The following is a 12,473-nucleotide window of genomic DNA, read 5'->3' on the forward strand; positions in this document are numbered from 1 at the left end:
TATAGAAAATTTGGAGAAGCATTTTATCCGGAACCTCATGATTTGGGCATTGCATTAACTTGTTGAATCGTTGCCAAGCCTCATATAATGGCTCGCCATTAAGTTGGCGAAAATTGGCGATTTCATCTCGTAGTTGCAATATTCGAGAAGGAGGAAAATATCTTTCCAAGAATGCTTCTGTGAGCTCAACCCATGAAGTGATAGATCCCGCGAGCAAAGACCGCAACCATAAGATCGCTTCTCCCGTCAAAGAGAATGGGAAAAGACGCAATCGGATTTACTCTTGAGATATGTGGGCTATGTCAAATGGAGGGCACACATCAATAAAGTTTTTCAAGTGTAGATTAGCATCCTCATGTGCTTGGCCTCCAAATAACCCTTTTATTTGAAGCAAATGAAGCATCATGCTAGTAACGTGAAACACTCCATTTTCTTCCGCCAGTGGAATACAAATAGCACTAGCTCGGCGAGGTGATCCTCGTCCTCAAGATACCCATCAACCGTCCCAACATTACTATCATGTTGGCTCATAGTATCGCGTATACTATTATACACACCTGAGCGAGAACAAAAACACCAAACAATGTACAATAGAACACTAAACTAAAAACACTACAAGAGTGAAAACTATGTTTCACTCCCCGGCAACGACGCCATTTTTGACGACGCTCAAATTACACTCTTGAATGGGTGTAACCGATTGTTGTCAATACAATAACCCAACTAAGGTTGGGGTAGAATCCACATGGAGTGAAAGCATGGAATTCAAAACTTAAGAGTGTTGATAGTCTACTAAAAGATGACCCGTAATGTGAATGAAACAAACATAAATGTAAAATGGGGAATTAGTTTGAACGTGTTAATAATGACAATTACTTTGCTTTTAGAGTGCTATCTTGACATTGAAAAATGCTAAGAGTGAATTCAATTGGGAATAGGCCTTGGGGTTATGCAATTCTAGGTGTGGGTTCATGCATGGGTACACAATTTATCCAAATTCAGCTAAGAGTCATGGGTAGGCTAGACTTAAAGGTATTGATGCCAATTTTTCAATTACGATACTAAATTTCACAATTGGGTTCTTTCGAACACATTACAAGTGTGACAATTTTACACATTTATTGCCTCAATTAACATCCTTGTGTCTAAGATATGTCATTTAATGAAATGATTCAAGTTATTGGTTTCATTTATTCCTCACCCATATCTCCTCTTTCAAGGATGACATGGGTTCAAGGGTGGTTGAGGTTTGCAACCCCCAACTCTTAATTAAATCATGGAATAAATGCAACACCCATCACAAATAACTAATTAGGAGAATAAATAGCCAACACCCATGCACTAACTACAATCCAATCAAGCATACCCTCAAAAAGGGTAGAGATATACCAAAATTATCATTGACTTCATCCATGAGGAATAAAGAGAATGTAGTTCCAAACTTGGAGTTCCGGGGGTCTATCGGAAACAACCTCTCTACTTCTCTTGAGGTAGTGGTATAGTCTGCGTACACTCTACCCTCCTTAGAACCCACTAGGTGGGAATACACTGGGTATGTTGTTGTTGTTGTTGTTAGTTCCAAACTTGGAGTTTCAATAAATCTTCAATGGAAAATCCCTAATTCTTCTTTGGGAATCACTCACATATATTTTTCACTCAAGACTGGTACAATATTGTTCTAAGATGAAAAGATAGGTCATAAGATGAAAGATAGAAGCTAAGTCTTGAAAATGAGCTAAAAACTCTTCTTTAAGCCCCACTTCCATACAACAACAACAAACCCAGTGTATTCCCACTTAGTGGGGTCTGGGGGGGTAAGATGTACGCAGTCCATACCTCTACCTCTGATGAAGTAGAAAGGCTGTTTCCGAAAGACCCCCGGCTCAAGGCACAAGATATCACACAAACACATAGTAAAGCACAGAAGCAGATGACATAACATAAATACGGCACCCATAAGGAATATAAAACAGAGGAAAGCAGAGGAAAGCACACAGATTCGTAATAAGCATGGAACACTGAATACGGAATCATAACGGGAATAAAAAATAAAAAATAAAAAAACCCCCACCAAGTAATTCCCTACACTAGCGACCCAATCTGGCCCTACTCTTCTGCCGTAATTCGCGTCTTCCAGACCTTCCTATCTAGGGTCATGTCCTCGGTGAGCTGTAACTGTTCCATGTCCCGCCTAATCACCTCACCCCAGTACTTCTTCGGCCTACTCCTACCCCGCCTAAAACCATCCAACGCTAGCCTCTCACACCTACGGACCGGGGCATCCATGCCCCTCCTCTTCACGTGTCCGAACCATCTCAATCGTGCTTCCCGCATCTTACACTCCACTGAAGTCACACCAACCTTCTCCCGGATAGTCTCATTCCGAACTCTATCCCCTCGAGTCAGTCCACACATCCAGCGCAACATCCGCATTTCTGCCACCTTCATTTTTTGGATGTGGGAGTTCTTAACTGGCCAGCACTCCGCTCCATACAGCAAGGCCGGACGGACTACCACCCTATAGAATTTGCCTTTAAGCTTGGGCGGCACCTTCTTATCACACAGCACCCCCGACGCGAGTTTCCACTTCATCCATCCCGCCCCAATACGGTGCGAGACATCCTCGTCAATCTCACCGTTACTCTGGATCACGGACCCGAGATACTTGAATCTCCCGCCTCACGTCATTAAACTTACATTCCACATACTCTGTCTTGCTTCTGCTCACCCTGAACCCTTTAGACTCAAGAGTTTGCCTCCACATCTCTAATTTGTCATTTACCCACTTCCATATTTGACAAAATTACATAATTGCCACCTTGCTCTTGATCTGCTTGAGCGGATTCAAAGCGGATGGAGAGCAGATGGAAAGCAAAGCCAAAGTAGATGCAAAGCGGATGACACTTTTCCTTCACATTTGACCTCTTGTTGACTGGAATAACTTGCTTATCTTCCCTTTTTAACTTTTACCTACGCAAATGAGCATTTATTAAGAGATTAACATCAAATCAACAAAAAAGCGTGATAATTTAGGCTTAAAAGGTGCTAGCATGTCGTCAAATTGACGACTTGTCATGCCTCCACCAGTCCTTAAACCCACCACAGCCAGTCTCCCACACCTCCTCACCGGGGCATCTGCGCACCTCCTTTTCACATGCCCGAACCATCTCAGCCCGCACTTCCCTCGTCTTGTTCACCACGGAGGCCGCTCCCACCTTTTCCCGTATATCTTCATTCTTAATCTTATCTCTTCTAATATGCCCACACATCTACCTCGGCATCCTTACTTCTGTCACTCTCATTTCTTTGAACATGTTAGTTCTTAATTGTCTGACACTCCGCCCCATACAACATTGCCGGCCTAATACCACTCTGTAGAACTTATCTTTAAATTCTGATGGCGCATTCTTATCACCCGAGATTCCGGAGGCGAGCCTCCGTTTCATTCAGCCCACACCAAAACGATGCATGAGATTGTCATCAATTTCACAGTTTCCTTGAATTAAAAACCCAAGATACTTCAAATACATGTGCAGAAAACTTCACTTTTCTCCTTTTATGCGTTCACTTTCTTTTGTGGGTTCTTTGGTACAATTGGATTTTGATTACATGGTTATTCTTCCAGGACTGTGTAAGTAATATTATGAAGCATGCAAGAGAGTGCAATGTCCCAATGGTTATAGATGGGGTATGTGATGGATGACATTGTTATATTGCAAGCTGATTCTCTGATATTCCGTATGGCGTTACTCTTGATACGACATCCGGTGGTGTTCTTTGTTTTATTTATCAGGATGGGCTTTATCTCGTGACTAATTGTCTTGATCTGGTTAGTGGTTATCCCTTAGCGGTGCTGACTCCAAATTTGAATGAGTATAAACGGCTTGTTCAGAAAGTACTAAATTCTGAGGTAAATGACGAAAATGGAACCGATCAGTTGCTGTCTCTGGCAAAAGGGTGAGCTTCTTAATCCATATCTCTTCTTTGCCTGCTGTTTGTCCGCTTAAATTTGCTAGTGACAATGATTTTGTAGACCTCCAAAGTTATGTGATCTTTAAGAACAGTCTGCCAATTAATCTGTTCCTTCGAAGTCATGGTTTTATGTTAAAAGCTGTGTCGAGAACAATTTTATACCTTAAAAATCTACAACTCCTTTAGAGTGCAAAAGATGGCATTATATGTTTAATAGACTGTAGAGGAAGCCTGGTGAAGAACCTACTGACTCTTGCTTAAGAAAGTGGAAGTGACTTCTCACGCTTGTTAGACAATGACTGAGGGTAGACCAAAAGAATAAAATGTCCTCTGCCTTATCAAATTTATTCTCCATTGAGGAAGAAATGACTTATACACCTCCTATATCTTTGTTTCAAGATAGTCTGTGAAACAGGATATATATCATATTACTCTGGGTTTATTCGTAGGCATATGACAAGTCGTTGAGAAATAAGAGAACCAGCTCATCCAGGTTCAAACAACATCTAGGATAATCTACCTGTTTTGGTCAGGTGGTAGGTTTAAGAAGAACTTGTGCTTGCAGGTTGTAGTTTGCTGTCAGGTGGATTAGTCGAGTTGTACACAAGTTGGTATGGATATGTCATTATCCCCAGAAAAAAGAAGTGGGTCAAAGAAACTTAAGATTTATCTTGTAAAAACAAAATCTTGATATTTTCCTGCTATATTTTTGCTGACTTTGCACGTGTAACTGACTATAGTTGGAGTCGAAAAAGTAAAGCCATTGGGGCCCCTAAGAGTTTGGTCTTGCTGTAAGAGCGCAATGCGTGATTTGTGGGTTACATGTTATGAGTTCTAACCCTGTCACAGACAAAAGCTTAATATTTAAGTGGAGAAGGATAAAGGGGTGGCCCTATTATCACCCAAGTTTCAAACCGTGCGCCACTGGTTTTCTGGTATTTTTCGGTTATAGAAAAGAAAAAGGCAAAGCAATTTGGATTTGTAAAAACACAGTTGAGAGTTCTGCAACCACTGTAGTATTTTCCTCTAGTTTGGATCCAATTTATGAGGATGAACATATAACTTTGCTTCTCCTGGCAAGTTTATTGATCTCAAGATTCATCTCATTGGATCTATTACTTTTATTGTTAGTGTTGTAATGGGTAACATATTTATTTGATCAGGATCGGTGGTGTTACAATCTTGAGGAAAGGCAAATCTGACTTTGTCAGTGATGGTAAAACAGGTAATAGTTTGCTTTGTTAGTGGCCCTTTGCAGATGATTCAATCATTTGGATTGCATAGATCAGTAATTTGCTGGTGGATGAACAACCCTTTTATGCTTGGGGTATGAGTTCCACCTGCATATTTTCGTGATGCATAAAGGGTTGGGACTCCTGCTTTCATTATTTGGTGGAGAATATCTAGTCTATTTTCTACTTAGTTTAGTTATGAGACTTTACCTAATATGAGGATAATGACCATGTAGGACTGAAATTCTTATAGGGATTTTCAAGCTGTAAATCTGAATCTTTATTGTGAAAGTAACTGCTTGGACATGCTAATAAACTGATGCTCAGTCAATGTATACATGTTTTTTTTTTAAAGATCTTCAGTAGTATTAGATATTTCTTATTCATTTTGGTTTGAAATGGAAGCATTGGACTTCACAGATGAAGTTCTTCCATTGATTTAGATTCTAGGGAAGAACATTTAACTATAAGGTTGGGGTTTCTTCTACAACATTATGTTAAAAATACTTATAGGACAACAACCTTTTCACAATCTTTTAGCCTATGCTTGTTGTGTTGAAAAAGGAGATGATGGGGAGCCAACGGAATTCAGAGAAGAGATGAACCCAGGCACCAATTTGAGTTTCAATGTTGGATCCTGTATAATGAGATTATTATGAGAAAATCCTCTAAAAGCTCTTTTAATAGTGACTTGAGTTTGATGTTGGGTTGTTACCTTTCCAGTATCTATATTCTGCTTCTTGTGCTTCTCGCTTATTTGCAGCATTACATCTTCATATGAAGGAAATTGCATCTTGTTTTGTGCTCATACCTATTTGATGGATCATTATCTGCACTTTGCAGTATTAGATTTGTTTATGGAGGATGGTGCTCGGCGTGCACCATTTACTGTGCTTTATTTATTGAGAATCATGGGTAAACTACCAGTCCTAGAGTTCCCAATAGTAAAAGGAGATGATCTACATTTTCACTATTAATCTCTTCCATTTTTTCTATAGTTTGATAGAATGGATATAGTTGGTGTATTGCATGTATAAATGGTGGCTCTAATATGTTGAATGCTTAGATGCATCTTTCAGCTCCTATGTTAGAATTGAAAAAGACATGCAACACCAACAGGTGTTGTCTATGGTTACAATATACTCCCAAAGTGAGTAGCTCAAGAGGAGCAAGGTTTATGGAATGATTGCTTCAATATTTTTGGAAGTCACTAGCTAACTAGCAATATGGGATATGCAGCTTGTGCAGTGAGTGTTTATGGTTCCCCACGGCGCTGTGGTGGACAGGGTGACATACTTTCAGGAAGGTAACTACATTTTCTGTCATACATATGGATTGCGATCCTCAGTGTAGTTTAATCAATTATTACTGGTTATGTCTCATTCTCCAGGTTCTCGATCCACACTTGCTATAGACGGATATGTAGTTTATCCTTGAAGTGTCAGATAGCGTAAAAATTATATTTCTTGCTAGTGCATAAATATTAAACCAGCAACAACAACATACCCAGTATATTCCCACAAATCTGGGGAGGGTAAGTATACGCAGCCCATATCACTACCTCAGAGGTATTAAACCCAATACATATCGTCATTAAGACAATGCAATTTCACAGTTACTGGTCAACTATATCTTGCATTCCCTGTTTAGTCTCTCCTACTCGACTGGGTTAGTGAATCTCGGCATTTAAATGTGCAGTGTTGCAGTGTTCCTATCCTGGGCCCGCCAGTGTGCAGATAAAGGGGAGGTAAGCATGAATCCAACCATACTAGGGTGTGTTGCTGGATCTGCTTTACTGAGGAAGGCAGCATCTATGGCGTTTGACAATAAGAAAAGGTCTACGCTCACTGGGGATATCATCGAATGCTTGGGAAGAAGGTAGGAGTTTCTCTCGTCGTTTAACTCACTGTAAAGAACATCAACTCTGATTTGCACGTTTCTCTTAGTTTGCAGGAAATATGTCCAGTCTAGAAGAAACTTAGAGGAGGGTTTTCGTGGGATAACAACACTTTCGCCCCAACTGAAGAAGCAACTCTTGGCAAAGGTCTAAAGGGGGGAAAAAGAATAGAAGCCACAAATGGAAAAACTGGTCTCCTTTGATGCTAATAAGACACTAATAAAGACTCCATTTTGAGGTTGTAACGTGTGTTCTCTGATTTGCCAATAATCGTAGGCTTTTGCCTTTTGTGCATGGTATATAGGTTTTATTTTTTATGGTTTCTTCATTACGGTATTTCCTTTCCAAACATATCCTGATATGCCTTACTTGAGCTGAAGGTTTTTCAGAAATAACTATCTTCAGAAGCTATGAGGTAACTAACGCGTACACACCACCTTCTCCAAACAAGCGATTACATTGGAGGTGAGATTCAGAAGACTATGTTACTCCCAGGTCATCCCATAGCTTGCTAGAAAGTCTGCCACCATATTAGCCTGTCGGTAAACGTGGCGCTCTTGTGATCGATCCATTGTCCTCAAGTAGGAACCTGCAATCATTTAAAATGTGCGAGTATTATGCATGTGTAAGGGACAGGAACTTTGCAATACCTGAAAATATGTTTCTACAATTAATGAAAATAGATTCTTTGTAAAAGCCAGCTCTAGTCCTTGAATAGAGCACTTGTATCCTCTACTCAGCAGATTGGGAGGATATTTTTATTCAGGTTAACAGATTTTGTTACCAAGGCTTGGGTCTGATCATAACCCAATCCTGCTTACTTGTGGGGACTGGAACTTTAAGAAAACTTACTTTAAGAAGTAGAAGGGTTTAAGGGAGTCCGGAGCTAAAAGAGACTTTTTAAGCTTAGGAGTAAACGGACAGTTCTTTTTTTAATGTACCAAAACGGACAGTTTGTCCAAAAATGGGTGAAGTAACACTGACACCGTCTGTGAACGTTCGAGAAGGAAAAAATATTCACACATTATTTTTTTTTCCTTATAAGAAATTTAAACGATCAACTATTTATGCAAAAAAAGTGTTTCGTGAATAATGAATGTTGCTCGTGATAAATGAGATAAAATAGAGTGAACAACAACACATTTTATAAGTGAAAAGGTTGTATCATTTCTCAAAAATTGTAATAACAAAATATTTAGGAATATTAGCAATGTAGTTTGCCCAAACAAAAGTAGTTTGTCAACGAATGGGCAAAGTATTAAATTTTTTTTTATAAAAATGTAGTTTGCCTATTTTGGACAAACCCTATTAACATTTTTTTTTTCTCCCTAAACATTCACAGATGGCGTTAGTTGTTTCTCATTTTTGGACAAACTGTTCGTTTTGATATATATATATAGAGAGAGAGAGAGAAACTGTTCGTTTTAACTTCGGGGCTTGGAAAAAATGCCCCTTTTAGATCCGAACTCGGTTCAAGGAGAAGATTAAAGACTGGTGGAGCTCTTTAGCTATTATCTCATATGTCATCTGTTTAGTGTTGGATCACATCCATGGCAAAAACAAATGTGTCAAAATTCTCTCTTTATTGAAGGGGGAAATGGATACTAGCGAGTTACCTTATAAGTTTAGCATAAGTATTCATCATATCATTAGAAAAGATGATGTTAGTAGACGAAGAGGTAAACAATTTTCTCCTATTTGACTGCTTCATTGAAAGTTCTGCCGGACGGATTTTTGTTTATGTTTAATTTTTCCTGTGATTTGCACAATTTATTTTAGCTCTTTAACTTTATCAATAATTATTTACGTCCTAAATAATTTTTGCGTGAATTATATTTTCCCCTTAAGGACTGATGCGCCGAAGAAAAAAATAAAAGGATCAAATAAGTGGGCTCACCTTTAAATTTTCAGCCGCTAATCTTTCTTCTTCTTCACAACTCATCGTCCTCTCTCTTCTTCTTCCTCACATCCCACCACTCCTCTCCTTTTTTTCTTCATTTTTCTTCACCACCATCATCAACCAACTCAAATGTACATGGAAAATATTTCATGTGTATTTCTATGATAAGTTCAGTTTTTCATAATTTTTTCTTAAAGAAAATTCAATTTATTCCATCATAATTATTTTTTCTCAATAATAAAACTAATTTCAAATTTATTGAATTCTTGTTTTGATGAACAAATTGAAAATACTCATATGAAAAACATTGAAAAATTCGTATTGAGATTGAATCGAAGAAGAAAATCGCAAAAGAAAATCAAATCCAACAAAATTCTTCTCAAAATTTGACACCCATACTTGACAAAAAAATTCAACATATTTTTTATTTCTAATTTTTTATCCTCAAAGTAAAATTCTTTTGGATTATAATTGTAATTTTTCAAAAATTAAATTTCAAAGATTTGAGTCTAAAATTTAAAAAAAAAAGTTGAAGAAGAAAGAATGAGGTGGGGGAAGGGGGGGGGGGGTGTGGGGGGGGAAGAAGAAAGCTTGGGGGGGGGGGGGGGTTGAAAAAGAATATTTTTTTAATATTTATATATGAAATTATTTTTTAATTTTTTTTTGCATGACTTACGTGGCAACGACGCTGATTTGGGTGTGAGTGTATTACACATTGTGAGTGGAGTTACATTTTTGGGGTGGTATATAATTCACGAAAAAGTTGTTTAGGGGTAAATAATTACCGATAAAATTAAAGTCCTAAAGTAATTTTCATCAATAAGTTTGGGGGGGGGGGGGGTATTTATGCCTTTTCCCAATAAAATAATAATAAAAGAGAATAGTTAGCCTAAACTTAAGCCAAGTCTTGAGAACTAGCCACTTGAAGTTTTACAACAAATAATTATTTTGTTGATTATTTAATTATTTAATATTATTTCATATCTACATATATAATTAGTTTAGATTTTACAACAAATAATTATTTTATTGATTATTTAATTATGAAAAAAGACATAAAGTCATTTATGAACTTGTCCGAAATTTGAAAAAAGACACTTCAACTTTGAGGGTTATCTATTACCCCTCAAAATTTATAAAAATAATTATAAATAGATCATTTTTTAACTGAATTTCAGCCTAGATTTGTGTTCCACGCAAATGAGGCACATGAAGGAGAAAAGTTAACTCCAAGAACAAATAAAAACTGCCATGTGTCAATAATTTTTTAATTCTTTTTAAAATTCATTTTCTCTTCCATCTTCCCCAAATCTCCATCGAAATGCAATTGAAGCTTTGAAAAAAAAAATTAGTGACCACCTCAAATCTCCATTGAAATACAATTGAAACTTAAAAAAAAAAAAAAACTAGCAACCCCTCAAATTCTCCCATACTGTTCTAATTCATGTGCTACTTTAAACACCCCCTTTTCTCATTTTTCTCTTATTTTTCTCAATGCCTTTTTCTTTTTTTTTTTTTGAAAAAAGTGAGAATATCGAGACAACTAAATTTTAAACACACAAGTGACTTTAAATACATAATCATGTCCGAGATTCTCCAATCATGTCAGTGTTTATGGACAAATATGTGGCTTTACTAATTTATCAAGAAGCACTACTGGAAATTAGTATTTTTTTGACAGCTAATGAGTTGGAAAACAAGGTATTTTTGACAACTTTTCGACTGTTTCATGATAGTTGGAATATAACTTGTCGGAAAAATATTTTTGACTACTGTAGTCGCAGATTGTAAATTATAAAATGACCGAATAAAAATAAGATTCTGACTACAGTAGTCGGAAGATTAATAAACTAATTAAAAAGAATTATTTAATAATTATAAATAGTCCGACTACTGTAGTCGAAAATGTAATAAATAATTATTTAATAATTATAATTATTTCTACTACAGTAGTCAGAACTTTAATAAATAATTATTTAATAATTATTGTTTCAACTACTTTAGTCAGAATTTTAATAAATAAATATTCAATTACAAACTCTTTTCGATTACTGTCGTCAGAACCTAATAAAATAAATATTTAATAAATAATTATTCCGACTATTGTAGTCATAAACTAATAAAATAAATATTTAATAAAATAATTATTCCGACTACTTGTAGCGCCCCGAGTCTGGTATCCGAAACGCTACACGGTGCTCATGACCCCGAAGGACCACAAGCTAACCCATGACTGATATCTGTACCTGAGCACTGAATAATATACTAAAAATATGCAGAATATAAGCTGTAAGACCGTAAGGTTCAAAACTGAACTAATACTGAATATAAAACAATGTTTGAAATAGGGTATAACAATACCCAAAACTGAAATAAACTATCTGAGAACGTGTTGTAGTATGAAAGCCTCTAAACTGTCTGAAAACTGTGGAGTTGATGGACATACCCCTAACTAACTCCGAACTACTGAAATGATAAAGTAATAAAAATAATCATGTTATCATCGAATGATGAGGACTCACTGTTAGTCTGGCTGCTGAACGTCTGATCTACTAAGGATGCTCGGGATCTTGTGCTTTTAAACCTATGGTATAAAACACCATAGTGCAAATGCGTCAGTACGTGGAATGTACTGGTATGCAAGTGAGGTAGGCTGAATGCAAGGGTTCATATGCATAAACAATAATAACTGACTGGCTAACATGAACTTGAGAATACATGCATGAATACGTAATTGTAACTGAGACCGTACTGACACTGGGCACTGAATTCTGAGTACAGATTTACTAACATCAGAGTTTACTGATACTGATGATCGAGTCTACTGAATACTGAGAGACTAATGTTATATTGATGATAGAGGAATGACTGTAATTGGCAGTTCTGATTATGAAAAACTAGTCTGGTTGACTGTATAATACTGATATAACTGATACTGAGTGACTATATCTGACAATCTATATTCTGATGGAACTAATTGAGTTCTGTACTGTACTGAGTTGACTGTATCTGACAGTTCTAGATTTCTGTAGAACTGAACTGAGTTCTATTACTGAGACTGGATCTGAAACTGAGACTGTGGGAGGTAATCATCTAATCAACATATCCCGAAACTGGACTGGTGGGGTCCAACCTGTAACCCCAGATGAAAGGGTGTCAGTACCGTACCACGGGTAAAGACAAGCTGTGAGTATACCCTCGCTGATAGGGAGCTCTTCCGTCAACCCCTCCTGGTAGGTAACCCAAATGAGATGTATTAGTAGCCCTACGCATAGGGGTATATCTCAACCTACGTTGTCTACATAGTTCTGGAATGCAAGGATTGCTTCTAAGGATCACACCTTCCACTGAATAACAGGTGAGTCCCCATCCTTGGGTTCACTCGATGCTGAATCCTACTCCCAATTGAATAGACACTAAACTGATTAACTAAACTGATACTAATGGTATTGTTTAGCGGAGCTAAACCGAG

The 12,473-nt window shown here is 37.3% G+C and overlaps 1 protein-coding gene across 8 annotated transcripts in view; it reads left to right on the forward strand.

The window, feature by feature from the left end:
- LOC107841242 (ATP-dependent (S)-NAD(P)H-hydrate dehydratase) overlaps nt 1-7,421 on the forward strand; it is a 32,699-nt gene extending 25,278 nt beyond the window's left edge. For 3 of the 8 annotated variants that reach the window (XM_016685234.2, XM_047398698.1, XM_047398697.1), the window contains exons 6-11: nt 3,626-3,688; nt 3,794-3,957; nt 5,136-5,197; nt 6,444-6,510; nt 6,903-7,082; nt 7,151-7,421. In XM_016685234.2, the coding sequence (XP_016540720.1) occupies nt 3,626-3,688; nt 3,794-3,957; nt 5,136-5,197; nt 6,444-6,510; nt 6,903-7,082; nt 7,151-7,175 (561 nt within the window). In that variant the 3' untranslated portion in view covers nt 7,176-7,421. The remainder of the gene's footprint in view (nt 1-3,625; nt 3,689-3,793; nt 3,958-5,135; nt 5,198-6,443; nt 6,511-6,902; nt 7,083-7,150) is intronic. The other 5 variants (XM_016685217.2, XM_016685229.2, XM_016685220.2 and 2 more) reach the window with 3 other exon arrangements.
- The last annotated feature ends 5,052 nt before the right edge of the window (nt 7,422-12,473 follow it).

This window comes from Capsicum annuum, chromosome 1, assembly GCF_002878395.1.
Source record: "Capsicum annuum cultivar UCD-10X-F1 chromosome 1, UCD10Xv1.1, whole genome shotgun sequence".
Taxonomy (NCBI): Eukaryota; Viridiplantae; Streptophyta; class Magnoliopsida; order Solanales; family Solanaceae; genus Capsicum; species Capsicum annuum.